We start from the raw sequence: 21,512 nt of genomic DNA on the forward strand, positions 1-21,512 counted from the left end.
TGCATGTTTGGTAAAGGATCAGGTTCATTCACTTACATCTACTGAATGACATAAGGTATTGGGAAGGGGTTAACAATTCAATTTATTTTTCTCATTCAGTTCCGTTGACTAAGTTGTCTAAAATCCAGCATTCTACATTGATATGATGCAGAGATGGCTGTCAGTCAAACCTCTACGGCCTCACTCACACGTCAGTGACTTTTCATCAGTGTTTCTATGCCAAAACCAGGAGTGTCTCCAAAACACAACACAGGCATCAATCTTTCAATTACAGCGTTTTTTTCTGCAAGCTCCACTCCTGGCTTTGGCATTCAAACACTGATGAAAAATCACTGACATTTGAATATGGCCTATGAATGAAAGCTGGAGGCTGCCTGGAGGAAAGAAATTGATTTTCTACCAGTAGCTAGCCTTTCACAGCAGCGGAAAGACAGCTTTAAACACTACTAACCTGCAGATAAGGCCAGGTTCACAGTTGCGTTGAATATGGACGAGTGCTATGCTATAAAATATTGCATAGCACTCATACCAGTATTCATCTATGGGGCAGCTCCCAGCAGAATTTTTTTTCTCGTCCGTTTTCAACGTGCTAGTGAAATCGCAGCATGCTGCGATTGTCATCGACGCTCGTCCGAGTCTTGGCTCACTCGCAGTCTCGCTCCCATATAAGTCTATGGGTGCGAGTGAGACAATGCACATCACTCGGATATCATCCGAGTGCTGTGCGATATACGCTGACCCCGGAAATGGAGGAGATGGAGAAATTCATTTCTCTACCTCCTCCGCAGCTGTGCTCCGATCCTCTCTGTGCGAGAGGCTCGGAGCACAGACACATGACACTCGGCTCCCACTCGCAGCAGAGCAGGAGCCAAGGGTCATTAGCATATCACATCCGATGCTCTCGCATCGGGTGCCATGACCCCGGCCTTAACCTCATATCTGCAGGTTAATAGTGTTTGGGGACATGCCAGATTCCCTTTAACAACCAAACTAAACCACATCCTTAAGATATAAAGATTCCTTTTTAATTAATATGGACTACATCTTCAAACTCTGTTTAATTCTGAGTAATCTGGATCATTTTCATGTATTTATTGTGTTTTTGGGTTATTAACATTATTACACTGTAAGGTGCATTAAATGTACTGGCTATGGCTCAATATTGAATCAGAATTGCTATCTCTATGTTCAGCTTTAGATTAGTTCTTCTGATTAAATGATAACATTCAGGCATGTACATTTTATTAATGTTTGGGGCTAAGTCAGATCAATCAACTGAAGAAAGAAAACATAATTATCTGAAGCAATGTTGTTGTAACATCAAAGGAGTATCACAGTGTCAACACATAAAAGGAAATTCACTGTATGATGAAAGGTCATACATTCTTTGCATATCCGCTTGCTATCATTAAAATCTTTCATAGTTTACTAAAAGTGAATGAGTATTTGACTTGGCCGTATGATTGATCATGTTGGTCACACAATAAGTATTTGATACACTGCCGATTTTGCAAGTTTTCCCACCTACAAAGAATGGCGAGGTCTGTCATTTTTATCGTAGGAACACTTCAACTTTTAGAGACAGAATCTAAAAATAAAATCCAGAAAATCACAATGTAAAATTTGTTAATAATTAAATTGCATTTTATTGCATGAGATAAGTATTTGATCATCTACCAATCAGCAAAAATTCTAGCTCTCACAGACCTGTTAGTTTTTCTTTAAGAAGTCCTCCTACTCTGCACTCATTGCCTGTATTAATTGCACCTGTTTGAACTCGTTACCTATATAATAGACATCTGTCCACACAATCAATCACACTTCAACTTCTCCACCATGGCCAAGACCAAAAAGATGTCTAAAGCCCCCGTTACACACTGCGATATCGCTAGCAATATCGCTGTAAGGTCACCGATTTTGTGACGTTGCAGCGATATTACTAGCGATATCGCTGCATGTGATACTTACCTACGACCGGCTCCCCCGCTGGTTATCGCTGATTGCGCGAGAAGCTGCTGGACCATTCCTCGTCGGTCACTTCCTGCGGCGCTTCCTGTGGCGCCGACGAGCGAGGCGTAGAGCCGGGGGCGGGAGGACGCAGGATCGCCGCGTCTGACAGGTAAGTAGCGATCCCCGTCCCCTGCGATGTCGCTAGTGAGATCTGCCTGTGTGGCAGCTCACTAGCGACCACCTAGCGATGCACCAGCGATCCTGACCGCGTCATATCGCTGGTCGGGATCGCTGGTGAGTCGCTAGGTATAACGGTACCCTAAGGACACCAGGGACAAAATTGTAGACCTGCACAAGGCTGGGATGGGCCACAGGACAATAGGCAAGCAGCTTGTGAGGAAGCAACAAGTGTTGGCACAATTATTAGAAAATGGAAGGAATACAAGATGACTGTCAATCTTCCTCCGTCTGGGGCTCAATGCAAGATCTCACCACGTGGGATAAGGATGATTCTGAGAAAGTTCAGGAATCAGCCCAGAACTACATGGGAGGACCTGGTCAATGACCTGAATTGAGATGTCCTGGATTAAAATCCTGCAGGGCCCACAATGTCCCCCTGCTCAAGCCAGCACAACCTCCTTCCCTCAATAAGAGCACTGAAGATGGGTCATGGCTTGGTCTTCCAGCATGACAATGACCCAAAACACACAGCCAAGGCAGCTAGGGAGTGGCTCCGTAAGAAGCATTTAAAAGTCCTCACCTGAACCCAATAGAAAATCTTTGGAGGGAGCTGAAACTCAATGTTGCCCAGCGACAGCCCCGAAATCTGAAAGATCTGGAGAAGATCTGTATGGAGGAGTGGGCGAAAATCCCTGCTGCAGTGTGTGCAAACTTGGTCAAGAACTACAGGAGACATCTGACCTCTGAAATTGCAAACAAAGTTTCTGTACCAAATATTAAATTCTGTTTTTCTATTGTTTCAAATACTTGGACTATTTTTCAGATTATAAGACACACCCCAAAATTTGAGGAGTAAAATAAGAAGAAAACTTTTTTTTTAATAAAATAGTGGTGCTTCTTATAAACCATGCGTCTTATTGCTTACCAGGGGTGGTGGCTGCAGTGAAGCGGGGTCCCAGGGTCACTGCTGGAAGAGGCAAGAGTGGAGTGTTGCTGCAGGCTGCAGGCTTGGATGAGGGGGGTGTCCGGATGTGCGGCGTGCCGCTGCGGGTGTCCGGTGGTCCGGGTGTCTGATGCTCCTGCTGCAGGTGTCCAGTGCTGCTGCTGCGGGTGTCTGGTGCTGCTGAGGGGGCTCTGCCGACATTTTGTGAATGGCCAGAGCCCCTGCAGTTCCACGGTTTCCTATGCGGTGTACTCGGAGAAAATGGCTGCTGGGGGCGGCACAAGCGCAGATGGAAATCTCGGCACCAAGATCTCGGGAGATGAGATCTCAGCGCCACGCATCCAAACACCCCCTCATCCCATCCTGCAGCAATGCTCCACTCTTTTCTCCTCCAGCCGCGACCCTGAGACCCTGCTCCACCGTGGCTGGTAAGGTATATTTGCATTATAATATGCACCCCCATTTTCCCCCCAAATTTGGGGAGTGAAGTATTTCATGCAATAAAATGCAAATAATGTAAAAATCATGCAAAAGGATATTCTGGAATTTCTTAGATTCTGTCTCTCACAGTTGAATTGTGCCTACGATGGAAATTACAGACCTCTCCATTCTTTGTAGGTGGGAAAACTTGCAAAATCGTTAGTGTATCAAATACTTATTTTCCCTACTGTAGTTTAGGTTTATTATTATTATTATTATTATTATTATTATTATTATTATTATAGCGCCATTTCTTCCATGGCGCTTTACATGTGAGGAGGGGTATACATAATACATACAATCTACAGGTTTCTATTGAATTACTGCAAGCATTAATTGCAAAAAAAAATTGATTATAGAAAACATTTATAAAAAAAATATCCATTTCACAAATGTTATGTTGTCTGATACTACGTAGTTGCATTAAAGTGATGAACAGTCTCCTACTATTGCTTCAGTGAGAAGATAAAGTACATATAGAGCCTGATTATTGTTGGGGCCATGCATAATCACATTATCTGAACAAAAATAAAATGAATAGTCAGGCCTAATAGTATATATTGGAATGCTGTTACAATTACATATATACTTTATAAGCAGCATTGTACGATCCCCTGTGCGTATGCCTGGCTCTGCATCGTTATTTTCTTACGGTGTTTAACTAAAGTGCTGAATGGAAAGTGAAAGAGGAGCTGATCCCATTCTTTATAATGGCATCGTTCCACCTGTCAAGCACATCAGTTGTTATGCTGAAAAGATGCAGCTGCCGGTCATGGTGGCCTGATCACAACGTTTCATCTGGTCTCGAATCAGTGCCTGGAAGTAAAATGGTGAACAAGCCTGATGGCATTTTTGTATCAGTTTTATCATCAGTTGTAATCTGGCTGATTTGCAGCCATTAAGTTTAACAGGCTGATAACTTGATAACTTACTTTAATGGTTGTTCACACACAGTATTTCTTGGAAAGAGGCCACTGCAGTTTTTGGTGCAGTTTCTCGAGCTGAAGCCAGTAGTGGATCAAAATGTAAAATATAAAGAAATAACTTAGGGCAGGGGTGGGGAATCTTTTTTCTGCCAAGAGCCATTTGGATATTTATACCATCCTTCGGGGGCCGTACAAACTCTGGCCACAAAGTACATCCTGACTCTGGCACTGGTTTCATGACTTAATCTTTCATTGTATGCCCTTCAGTGTTCAATAGTGAACACTGCGTGTGTGCGCTAACAGAGCAAGAAGAAATTAATGAGCTTGTGGCAATCAAAATACAGCTCCCTGCCCAAGAATGCGGTCCCTGAGAATCTGCTCGGGGGCCTGATAAAAGGTCATCGAGGGCCGTAAATGGCCCTGGGGCCTGAGGTTCCCCACCCCTGACTTAGGGTATGTGCACATGACGTCTTTTTAATGTGTTTTTAAAGAGCTCTAGAGAGGGGCAAAGAGCGCACAATAAGGTGGTACCGTTTAAAAAGAACACCAGTGAGGAGGCACAGCATCTGTTTAAGTGTTAATATCCATTGCTGCTGCCTCATGGCTGGAGGAGATATCTTTCAGATGGATACTTACCAGAATGGAGAGAATCACGTTAGGTGGGCTGTGCTGGGAAAATGAGGAGCCTTGGAGCTTCAGATTATGTTTTTATTAGTACCAACGCATTTTGGCACCGGGTGGACTGATGCCTTTCTCAAGGTAACAAAAGAACAAATAAATGAGCAGGGATCAACTACAAGCTTTATAAAGGATAAAGGGATGGCAATAACAGTGTGAAACACCCCTAAAGGGGAGGGTGGAAAGACAAGAAAAAATGTGAAGATACAGAGAAGGTGGGATAGCTCTTAAAAAAAAAAGAAAAGAAAGGAGGATGAAAAGAGAATGTCAGGAAAGGAGAATAATAAGATCATGCTTAACCCCTTTCCGACATGCGCCGTACATATACTGCTCTGCGGGAGGCATGTTCCCGCTAAGAGAAGTATATCTACAGCGGCACGATCACGCGACCTCACGCTGAGTGCCACGGCGATCGCATATGGGGGTCAGATGTATTTGACAGCTGACACTCCGCAGGAATGCCCACGATCGGTGCTAGCAACAATTGCAGGCATTTAACCCATCTGATGCTGCTGTCAGCAGTGATAGCGGCATAGAGTATCGCGCAGGGAGGGGGCTTCCTGCACGCTTCCACCGGGACAGCACGATGTGATCGCGATGTCTCGATGGTCTCCTTGGAGACCCCCAGCACAATGATGGCTTCGGGGTCCTTCCGGGTCCTAGAGGGAAGGTAGCCTGCATGCCTCCTTCCCTGCCTGTCAGATCGCTGATCTGATATTCTGCTGTGCAGTGTCAGATCAGCGACCTGACATTATATAGTGATGTCCCATACTGGGACAATGTAAAAAAGTTAAAAAAAAAACATTATAAAGTGTAAAATATTTTTTTCAAAATCCCTAAATAAAGAAAAAAAAAGATTGAAATATTTTTCCAATAAATACATTTATTTATGTAAATAAAAAATCAATAAAGGTACACATATTTGGTATTGTCGCGTCCGTAGCAACCAGCTCCAAAAAACTGTCCCACTAGTTAACCCCTTCAGTGCACACCGTAAAAAAAAACGAGGCAAAAAACAATGCTTTATCATCATACAGCCGGACAAAAAGTGCAATAAAACGTGATCAAAAAGACGGATGTAAATAAAAATGGTACCTCTGAAAACATCATCTTGTCCCGCAAAAAACAAGCCACCATACACCTCCATCATCAGAAAAATAAAAAAGTTAAAGCTCTTTGAATAAAGCAATGCAAAAATAATTATTTTTTCTGTAAAATAGTTTTTATTGTGTAAAAGCAGCAAAATAAAAAAAAAGTATATAAGTTAGGTATCGCTGTAATCGTACTGACCCGAAGAATAAAACTCTTTATCAATTTTACTACACACGGAACGGTATAAAATAAAAAAAAAAAAAAAGCAATTCCTGAATTGCTGGTTTTTGTTCATTCTGTCTCCCAAAAATTGGAATAGAAAGCAATCAAAAAATGTCATGTGCCCAAAAATGGTACCAATAAAAACGTCAACTCGTCCCACAAAAAACAAGCTATCACTTGATTTTTTGGGCGAAAATATGGAAAAATTATAGCTCTCAAAATATGGGGGTGCAAAAACTAGTTGTCGCAATAAAAAGCGTCTTTTAGAGTGTGACAGCAGCCAAACATAAAAACCCAATATAAATCTGGTATTGCTGTATTTGCACCGACCCAAAGAAAAAAGTCGCCTAATCACTTATACCGCACGAGGAACGGCGTAAAAAATATATAAAACCAATTCTTCACATGCTGTTGATTTCATTCTGCCTCCCAAAGATCGCAGTAAGGCTTGGTGCACATTTATCCTGCGCTCTGCGCTCAGTGCTTACATCGGGGTTTGGCCAGGGTCACACTTGCAAGTGCAATGCAAGAAACTCGCACATGTCTCTCGCATAAATACCTGGCACTGCTGTTGGCACTCGGGACCAAAGTGTGCGGCTACATGTCTTTCAATGCAGCTGAACGCTCCGTTCCGAACCGCCGGCAGCAGTGTCGTGTATTGAGGCGAGAGACTCGTGCGAGTTTCTTGCATTGCACTTGCAAGTGTGACCCCGGCCTTTCCGTGTAAATCTCTGAAATACGTAATTCAGACAGAACCCCTGGTGTAAGATTCCCTATAATGAGGCAGATGAAGGCACTGTGGACGCCATAGGACCTGTGATCCGGCGGTGCCCGACTTTTTAGGATTGCATAGTTTTGTGCACTTCTGAAAAGGACATAGCTGCATAGAGACTTTGCACTGTACCTCAAAAGTAGTTTTTGACCACATATAGGATATCTCAGGAGAAATTGCACAACAAATTTTGGGGTCCATTTTCTCCTTGTGCCCATGTGAAAATACAAAATTTGTAGCTAAAAAAGATTTTTGTTGGAAAAATGTGATTTTTTTATTTACACAGCTCTACGTTATAAACTTCTGTGAAGCACCTGGGGGTTCAAGGTGCTTAATACACATTGTGGTGTAGTGACCACTGTGTCCACTAGGGGGCGCTGTGTGGGTGTCCCAGGACGGGTGTACAGGCACATCCAGGGTGGTAACAGGAGTAGGGTCCTAAATGACCGTTATGTATCCCAAGGTGGGTGGCTTTGGGATGAAGGCTTGATTATGTGATGAACAGCAGAGCTACTGCTGATGTTCTGTTCCAATGTGTTAGGGAGAAGCCTTCAGGTGATGTTAAGAACGGCGGAATGCACTAAATAAATAAATAATAAAGTGCATTCGCCGCTCGGGGTCCACCGTGCAGTAGGTGTTAAAACCGCTGCTAGACAATGGCAGACACGCTATATGGCGGTATAATGCGCACGGGTTCAACGTCACCCAATGTGCGCAGAGCGGACTCTGTTAACTCACAGAGGCGCTGTAACATAAACACCGAGCCTGTTAGACTCACAGCCGCTATGCGATAGTGCCGTGAGAGTCGTGACACCACCGGACGCTAGTGTAGAGGTGCGGTGTGCACAGTGGCCTATGGCTGGCCACTGACTGGCGCTGACTCTTTCTATAGTTCCCTATCCACATGCGTAATATCAGAGGGAGGGAAATCTTAATAAGTCAGTCATCAGAATCATACATCCATCACCATTCACACATCTGGCAAGAAGAGTCTATACTAGCGCATGGCCGAGCAGCCATGCGGGCCTTTTATAGCTGTGCGCTGCCGGGACTTTCCAGATCTCTGAGAAGGACCAATTAGATCTGGAGAAGGACCTGAGCACGCAACTCCCAACCTCCAATGGGAGATCTTCTCGTGAGCATGCTCAGTAAAGCGGCAGAGGGACTTAGCCTCAGGAATGGCTTGCTGCAGAGCAGAATGTGAGGCTCTGGATTCCTGTTGTGTCACTGCAGGAATCCGACGCCTAACATTACCCCCCCTCCTAGGGCCCTCTCCCTCCTGAGCCTTCCAATCCAGCAAATAAAGTTTTTTGCCACGTACCACCTTGTGTCCCACAGAGACATAGACCTCAGGCTCGTCCGAAGACAAGTCTGATGCCCCGGGAGATGACTTGGAAAAGCGGGACATGTGAACAGGTTTGAGAAGGGACACGTGGAAGGCGTCAGGGATGGCGAAGTCGCCAGGAGCAGAAGATGGAGCGGGGTGCCGATGTGTGTCGGCGAGCATCTTCAGTCTCATTTTAGAGATTTGAGTGACATGTGGGGTGCGACCCAGACTGTCGCGGATATCCATTGCCCGGTCTGCCACCGGCAAGGGATACAGTAACCCAGCTGGCCTCTGTTTAGAGGAGCTTCTTCGAGCACAAGAGACGCATGCCTGAATGTATTTTTTAGTGTCCCGAACCCTGTGCGGCCACCAATAAGAGCTAGCCAGGAGTTTTGTGGTCCGCTTGTAACAAAAGTGACCACCCACCCTGGACGCGTGTGCCCACGCGAGAACCTTGGACCGCAGGTGAGGCGGGACAAAGGTCTTGCCCGCCGGCACTGGCTCAGGGACGACAGGAACCATGGACCTCAGATTCCCAGTGAGGGGCGCGGAATGATCCATGGGCACCTCTGCAGAGGCTACTTGGACACTGCCCCCCATGCACCTTCCCACACAGTCCTTGCTCCAGCCCAGTATACTCCCCGAGGACCACTCTATATGAGGTGAATGGCAATGGAGCCAGGGGAGTCCGAGAAGCAACTGGTCAATGCCCTTTGGCATAATGAGCAGGGACAACATCTCGCGATGAGATTGAGAACCCCCAAGGGTGCTGTCTGGTGGGTAATCTGAGATGGTAAGGTAGATCCGTTGACCACCCTGACGGTCACGGGGTGAGGAAGTGGCAGCAGTGGAATAGCGTGCTTTTGGGCGAAGGCTGAAGACATAAAATTTCCTTCTGCCCCATAGTCCACCGTGACCTCTACCTCCCAGGTGGAAGCTCCACTGTCTAACGTCCCTCGGAATACCGGTTTGGAGGAGAAAATTTTCATATTAGGTAGATCCCCACCAACTACTACTGGAGGTGAACGTTTTTTCGATCGCTGCGGACACCTGTTAGCAAGGTGGCCAGACTGTCGACACAGGTAGCAGCATGTGGAGCCCTGTGCCGGATGCGGTTTAGGACCGGTACTAGACATATCCATGGGCTCAGGAGGTAAAACTTCCAGATCAGGAGGTTCCAGAAATTCAGAGAAGTCAGGAGCCGATCTAAGCTTCTGTCTGGATTGAGTACGCTCCAGCCCGCGCTCCATAAAATGGAAGTCAATACGGGTGGAGATCACTATCAACTCTTCCAGGCTTGTGTGGACCTCCCTGGTAGATAAAGCATCTTTGACATGCTCAGCCAACCCTCTCTATGAGGGTAACCCAGACAGGGGAAATAATTGTGAGGCTAGAGAGCCTGTGTAACGGACATAACAAAGCCTGTGTGACCACAGGGTTAACAGTGCGGAGCTCTGTCATGGACGCTATGCTGTTTTGATATGAACTTTCTGTTGCTGTTGATGGTTTATGCTGCATAATAAACCAAATGGACTGAGTTATGTTGAGAAGCCTGTGCCGGACCTGATTTATCGGCTGCCTAGCGAGTATCCCTTACCTGAATAACAAGCGCTACCTTACAACATCTAGATAAGTTCCATAATGGGTCTAGTTTCCAAAATGGTGTCATTTGTGGGGGGATTCCACTGTTTAGGCACATCAGGGGCTCTTCAAACATGACATGGCGTCCGCTAATTATTTCATCAAATTTTGCATTCAAAAAGTCAAATGGCACTCCTTCCCTTCCAGCCCTGCCGTGCGCCCAAACAGTAGTTTTCCCCCCACATATGGGGTATAGGCGTACTCAGGAGAAATTACGCAACAAATTTTATGGAGCAATTTCTCCTTTTACCCTTATGACAATGCAAAATTTGGAGCTAATAAAGATTTATCTGGGAATAATGTGATTTTTTATTTTCACGGCTTAACGTTATAAACTTCTGTGGGTTCAAGGTGCTCATCAAACATCTACATAAGTTCCCTAAGGGGTCTAGTTTCCAAAATGGTGTCACTTCTTGGGGGTTTCCACTGTTTAGGCACATCAGGAGCTCTCCAAACATGACATGGCGTCCGCTAATTATGCTAGCAAATTTTACATTCAAAAAGTGAAATGGCGCTTCTTCCCTTTTAAGCCCTGACGTGTGCCCAAACAGTACATTTCCCCCATATGGGGTATCAGCATGTTCAGCAGAAATGGAGCAACAAATTATATGGTCCATTTTTTCCTTTTACCCTTGCAAAAGTAAAAAAAATTATGTCTAAAGGAAAATTTTTGTGAAAGAAAAGTAAATGTTTATTTTTTTTTCCACATTCCAAAAAAATCATGTGAAGCTCCTGAAGGGTTAATAAACTTCTTGAAAGTGGTTTTGAGCACTTTGAGGGGTGCAGTTTTTAGAATGGTGTCATTTTGGGGTATTTTCTGTCATATAGGTGCCTCAAAGTCACTTCAAATGTGAGGGGATCCCTAAAAAATGGTTTTGCATATTTTGTTGTCATCGCTAGTCACTAAAGCAAGCGCTGGCAGCTTCTCATTCATTCTTCAGTGGTTTACAGCCTGGACGGCTGCATTTAGCACCACTCCTGGTTGTAAACCATACAGCCCCCAGATATAGATTACTGCGTGGGACTGAAGGCCGGACAGGTATGGTATATTGTTGGTTTATTATTTTTTCTTTATTACAGGAGAACGAGGGTGTTGCATGGATTAGCAGAACAATAAAGATGGCAAACTGTGTTTATTGTTTTATTTCGTTAAAAGACTTTATTCTGGCTGTGTGTTTTTTTAACCACTTAACAAATCTAGAATAAGTAATGGATAGGTGTCTTATTGACACCTCTCCATTACTAAGCCGGGCTTGATGTCACCTTACAATAGAAAGGTGGCATCAACCCCCAACTATTACCCCATATGCCACCCGCTATAGGGCAGTGGGAAGAGAGAGGCTAAGTGTCGGAATTGGCGCATCTTAGAGATGCGCCGTTTCTGGGGTGGCTGGGGGCAGATGTTTGTAGCCAGGGGGCTATTACCATGGTCCCTTCCTAGGCTATGAATATCTGCCCCCAGTGGCTGGCTTTCCCTCTCTGGCTTCTTCCCCCGAAAAGATTATTTTATAAAATACACAAATGTCAAATAATTTGCACAAACACTATACTAATTATATTGGTCACTGACATCTATATATCAAACTATTATGCATGTGTTTACTATATGTAAACTATATCTCCTATCCTGTCGGCTCCTGCTTTGATTTTACAGAAGCCGACAAATGAATTAATGGCTAATCTTCTATTTACCTCTATCTATATCTCTATGCAATATAAAGATATATATATATATATATATGTGTGTGTGTGTGTCACAGACATATACTGTATATATATATATATATATATATACACACCTATTCTATGTGTACACAGTATGTCTATTCTATCTATTCTATTATAACCTATTCTATACTGTACCCGGCAGTCTATCTATCTAAAATATATACTGTATATACTTATGTTTTGAAGAATATTTTGTTTAAAATATGTGTGTATGACTTAGAACATTACTCTATGTAAAAGCTCATGTTAAAATCGCATTGCAGTCTGATAGCAATCGCACTGCGTTCGGATATAAATCGGATTGTACTCGCATAAAAAACGCATGACACTCGCATGACAATTGCATTACACTCGTCCGACTCTCCTGCATCAAAATCGGAACGATTTTTAAATCGCTAGTGTATCTCCAGCCTAAGGCCATATGCACACATCCAGTATTTGGTGAGTTTTTTATCCCAGTATTTGTAAGCCAAAACCAGAAGTTTGTGAAAAATGCAGAAGTGGTGCAAATGTTTCTATTACACTTTTCCTCTGACCGTTCCACTCCTGGTTTTGGCTTACAAATACTGGGGTAAAAAAACCTCACCAAATACTCAATTTGTGCACATGGCCTAATACTGTAGTTCACCATCTAAACTAAGATCACAATATATGAAATGGGTATACCACACATAAACTGACCTTGCGAAAACTTTTAACGGCTGCAGGATGTCGCTGGCATATTTCAGTTGCCAAGAGAACAGCTCCATAAAATACACCTGAAATGAAAAAATAAAGCCTCTTCAGATGTTAGATACAGTGGGGAAATTAAGTATTTGATAAACTGCTTAATTTGCAAGTTTTCCCACCTACAAAGAATGGAGAGGTCTGTAATTTTTATCATAGGTACACTTCAATTGTGAGAGACAAAATCTTAAAAAAAATCCAGAAAATCACATTGTATGATTTTTACATAATTAATTTGCATTTTGTTGCATGAAATAAATATTTTATACAATTGAAAAACTTAATAGTTGCTACAGAAACCTTTGTTTGCAATTACAGAGGTCAGATGTTTCCTGTAGTTCTTGACAAAGTTTGCACACGCTGCAGCAGGGATTTTCACCCACTCCTCCTTAGAGATCTTTCAGGCTTTGGGGCTGTCGCTGGGCAACATTGAGTTTCAGCTCCCTCCAAAGAATTTCTATCGGGTACAGGTCTGGAAACTGGCAAGGCCACTCCAGGACCTTGAAATGCTTCTTATGAAGCCACTCCTTAGTTTCCCTGCTGGAAGACCCAGCCACAACCCATCTTCAATGCTCTGACTGAGAGAAGCAGGTTGTGGGCCAAAATCTCGCGATACATAACCTCATCTATCCTTCCTTCAGTACAGTGCAGTCGTGTCCCCTTTGCAGAAAAGCACCCCCAAAGTATGATGTTTCCCCCACCATGCTTCACGGTTGGGAAGGTATAACACCTTCCCAACCGTGAAGCATGGTGGGGGAAACATCATCCTTCTTTTTCCTCCAAACACAGCAAGTGGAGTTGATACCAAAAATTTATATTTTGGTCTCATCTAACCACATCCTCTGGATCATCTAGATGGTCTTTGGTGGACTTCAAATGGTCTGGACATGTGCTGGCGTGAGCAGGGGGACCTCGCGTACCTGCATGATTTTAATCCATGACAGCGTAGTGTATTACTAATGATAATGTCTGAGATTGTGGTCCTCTCTTCAGGTCATTGACCAGGTCTTCCTGTGTAGTTCTGGGCTGATTCCTGACTGTTCTCAGAAGCATCCTTACCCCATGAGGCGAGATCTTGCATGGAGCCCAGACTGGGGAAGATTGACAGTCATCTTGTGTTTCTTCCATTTTCTAATAATTTTTCCAACACTTGTTGTCTTCTCACCAATCTGCTTGCCTATTGTCCTGTAGCCCATTCCAACCTTGTGCAGATCAATAATTGTGTCCCTGGTGTCCTTAGACAGCCTTTTGGTCTTGGCCATAGTGGAGTGGTTGGAGTGTGATTGATTGAGTGTGTGGAAAGGTGTCATTTATAGATCTAATAACTTCAAACAGGTGCAATTAATACATGTAATGAGTGCAGAGTAGAAGGGCTTCTTAAAGATAAACTAAAAGGTCTGTGAGAGACAGAATTCTGGCTCCTTGGTAGATGATCAAATACTCATTTCATGCAATTTCATTTTTTAAAAATCATGCAATGTGATTTTCTGGTTTTAACCCCTTACCTACAAAGGACGTAATATTCCGTCCATGTGACCCTGGACCTAACTACCATGGACGGAATATTACGTCCCAGCGATCAGCGGCGCCCAAGTGGTGAGCGCCGCTGATCGCGGCCGGGTGTCAGCTAATTATCATAGCTGACACCCGGCACAATGTGTCAGGGGCGGTCACGGACCGCCCCTGACACGTTAACCCCTTGCACGCCGCGATCAAACGCGATCGCGGTGTACCGGGGTTTAAAGGGAAGCATCGGCAGGGAGGGGGCTCCCTCCGTGCTTCCCTGAGCCCCCCACGGCAGCGCAATGTGCAGCGCTGCTGCGGGGGGCTCTTTCCCTACAGGCCCCCGGATCCAAGATGGCGACGGGGGCCTGCAGGGAGCTGACTTCCTCACTGCCTGCAAAGCGCAGGCATGAGGAAGTCTGCAGCAGTGCCTGTGACAGATCGCTGATCTGTCACAGTGATCTGTGATGTGACAGATCAGCGATCTGTCACAGGACAGTGATGTCCCACCTGGGACAAGGTAATAAAGTAAAAAAAAAAAAAAAAAAAAAAAAAGTGTTAAAAATAATTTTAAAAAAAATCGCTAAATAAATTATTAAAAAAAAAAAAAAATATTCCCCAATAAATCCATTTTTTCAAAATAAAAAAAACCAAAAACAATAAAAAGTACACATATTTTGTATCGCCGCGTCCATAATGACCTGCCCTATAAAACTGTCCCATTAGTTAACCCCTTTAGCGAACCCCTTAAAAAAAATAAATAAAAAACGAAGCAAAAAATAATGATTTATTATCATACCACCGAACAAAAAGTGCAATAACGCGCGATCAAAAAGACGCATATAAATATCCATGGTACCGCTGAAAACGTCATCTTGTCCCGCAAAAAACGAGCTGCCATACAGCATCATCCGCAAAAAAATAAAAAAGTTATAGCTCGCAGAATAAAGCGATACAAAAATAATTATTTTTTATATAAAATAGTTTTCATTGCAAAAAACCGACAAAACATAAAAAAACGACCTAAATGAGGTATCGCTGTAACCGTACTGACCCGAAGAATAAAAACGCTTTATCAATTTTACCGCACGCGGAACGGTGTAAACGCACCCCCCAAAAGAAATTCATGAAACGCTGGTTTTTGTTCATTCTGCGTCCCAAAAATCGAAATAAAAAGCGATCAAAAAATGTCACGTGCCCGAAAATGGTACCAATAAAAACATCAACTCGTCCCGCAAAAAATAAGACCTCACATGACTTGGTGGGTCAAAATACGGAAAAATTATAGCTCACAATATGTGGTGATGCAAAAACTATTTTTACAATAAAAAGCGTCTTTTAGCGTGCGACAGCCGCCAAACATAAAAACCGCCATAAATCGTAAATCAAACCCCCCGTTATCACCCCCTTAGTTAGGGAAAAATAATAAAACTAAAAGAAAATGTATTTATTTCCATTTTCCCGCTAGGGTTAGGGTTAGGGTAGGGTTAGGGTTAGGGCTAGGGTTAGGGTTAGGGCTAGGGTTAGGGCTAGGGTTAGGGCTAGGGCTCAGATTAGGGTTAGGGGTGTGTTGAGGTTAGGGTTGGAGTTATAATTGGGGGGTTTCCACTGTTTGGGCACATCAGGTGCTCTCCAAAGGCAACATGGCGTCTGATCTCAATTCCAGCCAATACTGCTTTGAAAAAGTCAAATGGTGCTCCTTCCCTTCCAAGCTCTGCCATGCGCCCAAACAGTGTTTTACCCCCACATGTAGGGTATCAGCCTACTCGGGACAAATTACAAAACAACTTTTGGGGTCCAATTTCTCCTGTTACCCTTAGGAAAATAAAAAATTGGGGGCAAAAATATAATTTTGCGGAAAAAAATGTTTTTTTTATTTTCACACCCAGGCGTTATAAACTTCTGTGAAGCACTTGGGGGTTCAAAGTGCTCTCCACACATCTAGATAAGCTCCGTGGGGGGTCTAGTTTCCAAAATGGGGTCACTTGTGGGGAGTTTCAATAGTTTAGGTACATCAGGGGCTCTCCAAACGCACATGACATCCGCAGACCAATCCATCAAAGTCTGCATTCCAAAACGTCACTACTTCCCTTCCGAGCCCCGACGTGTGTCCATACAGTAGTTTTCTCCCACATATGGGGTATCAGCGTACTCAGGACAAATTGGACAACAACTTTTGGGGTCCAATTTCTCCTGTTACCCTTGGGAAAATAAAAAAATGGGGACTAAAAGATGATGTTTGTGGAAAAAATACGATTTTTTTATTTTCACGCCCGGACGTTATAAACTTCAGTGAAGCACTGGGGGGTTCAAAGTGCTCACCACACATCTAGATAAGTTCCTTTGGGGTCTAGTTTCCAAAATGGTGTCATTTGTGGGGGGTTTCTACTGTTTTGGTACATCAGGGGCTTTCCTAACGCGACATGGTGTCCGATCTCAATTCCAGCCAAAAACGTCAAATGGCGCTGCTTCCCTTCCGAGCTCTGCCATGCGCCCAAATAGTGGTTTACACCCACATGTGGGGTATCAGCGTACTCAGGATAAATTGCACAATATCTTTTAGGGTCCTGTTACTTTTGGAAAAATAAGAATTGAGGGTGAAAAAATCATTTTTGTGGAAAAAATATGATTTTTTAATTGTACTGCTGTACGTTATAAACTTCTGTGAAGCCCTTGGGGGTTCAAAGTTCTCACCACACATCTAGATAAGTTCCTTGGGGGGTCTAGATTCCAAAATGGTGTCATTTGTGGGGGGTTTCCACTGTTTTGGTACATCAGGGGTTTTCCAATCGCGACATGGTGTCCGATCTCAAATCAAGCCAAAAACGTCAAATGGCGCTGCTTCCCTTCCGAGCTCTGCTATGCACCCAAATAGTCATTTACACCCACATATGGGGTATCAGCGTACTCAGGACAAATTGCACAATAACTTTTAGGGTCCTGTTACCCTTGGAAAAATAAAAATTGGGGGTGAAAAGATCATTTTTGTGGAAAAAATATGATTTTTTAATTGTACCACTGTACGTTATAAACTTCTGTGAAGCCCTTGTGGGTTCAAAGTTCTCACCACATATCTAGATAAGTTCCTTGGGGGGTCTAGTTTCCAAAATGGGGTCACTTGGGGGGTTTCCACTGTTTAGGTATATCATGGGCTCTCCAAACGCGACATGGCGTTCGATCTGAATTCCAGCCAATTTTGCATTGAAAAAGTCAAACGGCGCTCCTTCCCTACTGAGGTCTGCCATGCGCCGAAACAGTGGTTCCCCCCCACATATCAGGTATCAGCGTACTCAGGACAAATTGCACAATAACTTTTGCAGTCCAATTTCTCCTGTTACCCTTGGTAAAATAAAGAAAATTGAACCTGAAGTATTTTTTTTGTGAAAAAAAGTTAAATGTTCATTTTTTTTTAATATTCAAAAAATTCCTGTGACGCACCTAAAGGGTTAATAAACTTCTTGAATGTGGTTTTAAGCATCTTAAGGGGTGCAGTTTTTAGAATGGTGTCACTTTTGGGTATTTTCTATCATATAGACCCCTCAAAGTGGCTTCAAATGTGAAGTGGTCCCTAAAAATAAAATGGTGTTGCAAAAATGAGAAATCGCTGGTCAATTTTTAACCCTTATAACTTCCTAACAAAAAAAAATTTTGGTTCCAAAATTGTGCTGATGTAAAGTAAACATGTGGGAAATGTTATGTATTAAGTTTTTTGTGTGCCGTATCTCTGTGATTTAAGGGCATAAAAATTCAAAGTTGGAAAATTGCGAAATTTTCAAAATTTTCGCCAAATTTCCGTTTTTTTCACAAATAAACGCAAGTTATTTGAATGCAATTTTACCACTAACATGAAGTACAATATGTCACGAGAAAACATTGTCAGAATCACCGGGATCCATGGAAGCGTTCCAGAGTTATGACCTCATGAAGGGACAGTGGTCAGAATTGTAAAAATTGGCCCGGGAGTTAACGTGCAAACCACCCTTGGTAGTGAAGGGGTTAATTTTTAGATTTTGCCTCTCACAGTTGTAGTGTACCTATGATAAAAATTACAGACCTCTCCATTCTTTGTAGGTGGGAAAACTTGCAAAATTGGCAGTGTATTAAATAATTATTTTCACCACTGTCTCGTCATATCTAATTCATTAACACACACAGTCATATATCATTCATTTTCCATCTTAAGACCCCATTTCCATACATTTGATGCCTTAAGGGATTATTCACAAGTAACAGTTATACTCAGGTTGTTGACTCGCAGCCATGGACTGAGCTGCAAGAAATACAAATAGTTTTACTGCAATTTGCTGTGGTTCTATGATTTTATTGAGCTTCATCCATGCTTTCCACAATACTATGGCAATTCACAGTAAAACCACTATGTATGAAAACAGGGTGAGTACACTGATGCTAAATGCTTTTTATGTTGACTACTCCCATAATATCAATGTTCATAATACCAGCTCTCAACAACTTACCATGCCTCTTCTCTGAAAGCAACATCTCACTGGTCGGGATGAACATTTCCACTAAATCAGGGACCTTCCTTATAATATGTACAGCACACAAAACAGCCTGTAGGTGTGAATTGTAGGTGAGCAATACAAGAGGTAGTACACAAGGCATAGCTGAAATTCAGCGATCAATGAGTCAGTATGTGGGAGGAGTGGAAGAAGCTCAAGGGTTAGTAATGTGAAGGAAAATAATGGACAACTGAGTTAAAAAATGAAAAACTATAAAATAACTTAGGCCCTCTTCAGTCAGCTGATTGTCTGCCCCTCTTCTTTTTAATTTCTCCTACGCCATCCCCCAGTTCATTTTTCATTAACAACCATTTTCTGACTTCAATTTGTACTATATTGTTATGTGACACCTTTTTCTTGACATGGCCATTCGATATTTGTAGAAGATGTTCAACTTCTCCAGCCAGATCCCGACACATCTCTACAGATCCTAAGCATGCAAGAGTACAAAGAGCCAGACCTTGCACTACTGCCGAGCTGTGTTCTAAATCTCTAGAGAGGAAACATAATAAATAGCATATGGTAAAATTAAATTTGTGTAATGGGATTTATAAAATTGTAAATCGAGAGTGAAAATTTGTAGTTATATATATATATATATATATATATACAGCCCCACATGTTGTGCTCCATGCTAAAATTGGTGTAACCTTCTGCCACGTCACTGATACATAGAGAAAAAGTAATCCAAAACTCCAAAGGTTTCAAATAACTTTTATTCATCTCACTATGCAGGCATTGACTTGAGAAAGACCCTGTGAGGCCAAAACAATGTCCACTTTTTTATTATAAAATGAAAGAAAGCTCCTTTATTAAGAAAAAAAAATCAGGCTATGGTCTATAAAAAAAAGCCAAGTAAGGGAGTGATTCTCCCCTAAAAGATTTCCTTCTCATGCAAAATTTCTGTAGCACAGAGACATATGTGGCGCCCCTGAGGGTTCAGTCGCCACAGAGGTACTGCACCTCCTCCTGAGGTGTGGTACCCCACCATTCAGGTAAGGTGGAGACACCTGACCACACTCCAACACCTGCATCCCACACAACATAGTAGTGTAGCAAAGCACCTTTGGTGGCTCCCTGCTTGGAACACGAAGAGTGCTGGGAGGTGGGTGGAGCTTAGTTGCACAAGTGAGTGGGAGATGATTAGGACTAGGTCAGTCTGTGAGAGGAGATCCCCTGAGTGGAATTGATGGAGGGAGGTGCTGCAGCAGTCTCCTGTGACCTGGAGCTGCTGGCACTGGATAGAGATATAGAAAGCCTGATTCTCCATAAGGAAGAAAGATTTGTACGGAACGTAAGGAGAAGAAGAGAACTAAGGACTAGGGTCGGAGTGGAACCCTTCCTCAAGTTCTAAGTGCATGGCTGGGGTCCGGTCCCCGAGGTTGTATGGATACTAATGGTCCTGCAGCAGACACCGGAGGAATAGAAGTTGTCACCACTTTATTCCCACACAAGACTTGGGGGCACAACAGCAGCGTGAGTGAGCCTGGACTTGATAGCAAGGAGTCCGCGAAGCAGGCTACAGCTGTCTGCCGTACAAGTAGAGTTCATAGGAACATCTTAAAGGAGGAACTTAGGTTTAACACACAACCACAAGTACTTCATTACAAGCGCTAGAAAGGAGACGTTCAGAGAAGGCATATGTTGGCGGAGTGATGGAACGGAGTATTTCATCTTGCCTGTAGGTTGGCTGGGCCCCTGACCTGGAGGACACGGCACGGATGCGGGCACATGTATGCTCAACAGACTGTGAGTAAAGGTTTGGAACTACTTGCCCTGGTGTCCTCCGCTTATTCCTGCGCCAACCCACTCAGCACTGCTACATCTCTGTGCTTAACACTACACCGGTCTCCTCTCCTCACTACCTCTCCATCTACACTGCCCTGGGACTACAGCCCTACCTGTGGAGGGCCACAACATAATTGCTGCACCACACCATCTGTCCCAGAGGATCTGTCTGCAGCGTCGGCTTAACATCTTCATTGCCGAACACCACAGGTGGCGTCACGAATCATCCACTTATAAACTTTAATCATCAGCCACACTATTTCTTTTACTTGGACGCCCAGGGCCAGGGACCAGGTCCCCGCCGCCGTGACAACGCCCATTGAAATCCACCGGGCCAGGCTCCGAGTACCTCACGGCCCCGGCGGGCGATCCACATACAGAGCACTATCCAGCTCTGCATGTCTCTATTGTTTGCAAAGAGTATGATCCAGCAATACATGGCTCTAATGTGTGAGCAAAAGCTTAGCTTGCACGCTTCATAATTTTCAGTCTATAGAATTAACTAACCATTTTTTTCAGTTTTGGTCAATTTTAGTGTTTAATTAACCTCTTTCTTGAGCATCTCACCTCTTCATACTATTGGTTATCAATAAATGGGCGTCCTGCCTTTCATCAAGCAACATCATAGCGCCAAGGTATCCAATTCGTTTGTCTGTAAATCGAGGGGAGGCTATCAATTTTAAGCACTCCATCTGAAATTTGAAAAGCCAGATTTTATTTCAATTATACAATATATAAATAAAAAGCTATAAAGACACGAAAGGGCCTAAAAAAATGCTTCAAGGGACAAATAACTGATCAAAAACAAAAATTTTAGTTTAAAGGGAATCTGTCACCCCATTTTCGGCCTATAAGATGCGGCCACCGCCATCAGGGGCTTATCTACAGCAGGATTCCCCAACTCCAGTCCTCAAGGCCCACCAACAGATCATGTTTTCAGGATTTCCTTAGTATTGCTCAGGTGATAATTGCTTCACCTGTACAATACAAAGGAAATCCTGAAAACATGACCTGTTGGTGGGCCTTGAGGACTGGA

The 21,512-nt window shown here is 43.4% G+C and overlaps 1 protein-coding gene across 3 annotated transcripts in view; it reads right to left on the reverse strand.

Annotated features, from left to right (window-relative positions):
- The window catches only part of AP1G2 (adaptor related protein complex 1 subunit gamma 2), an 80,935-nt gene that overhangs the window by 43,899 nt on the left and 15,524 nt on the right, over window positions 1–21,512 (reverse strand). For all 3 annotated transcript variants that reach the window (XM_073575404.1, XM_073575403.1, XM_073575402.1), the window contains 4 exons: window positions 21,044–21,168; window positions 19,039–19,180; window positions 18,644–18,740; window positions 12,621–12,697 (listed from right to left, as the gene is read on the reverse strand). In XM_073575404.1, coding sequence (XP_073431505.1) covers window positions 12,621–12,697; window positions 18,644–18,740; window positions 19,039–19,180; window positions 21,044–21,168 — 441 coding nt within the window. The remainder of the gene's footprint in view (window positions 1–12,620; window positions 12,698–18,643; window positions 18,741–19,038; window positions 19,181–21,043; window positions 21,169–21,512) is intronic.

Source organism: Dendrobates tinctorius, unplaced genomic scaffold, assembly GCF_039654945.1.
Source record: "Dendrobates tinctorius isolate UK_male_01 unplaced genomic scaffold, ASM3965494v1 ptg000044l, whole genome shotgun sequence".
Taxonomy (NCBI): domain Eukaryota; kingdom Metazoa; phylum Chordata; class Amphibia; order Anura; family Dendrobatidae; genus Dendrobates; species Dendrobates tinctorius.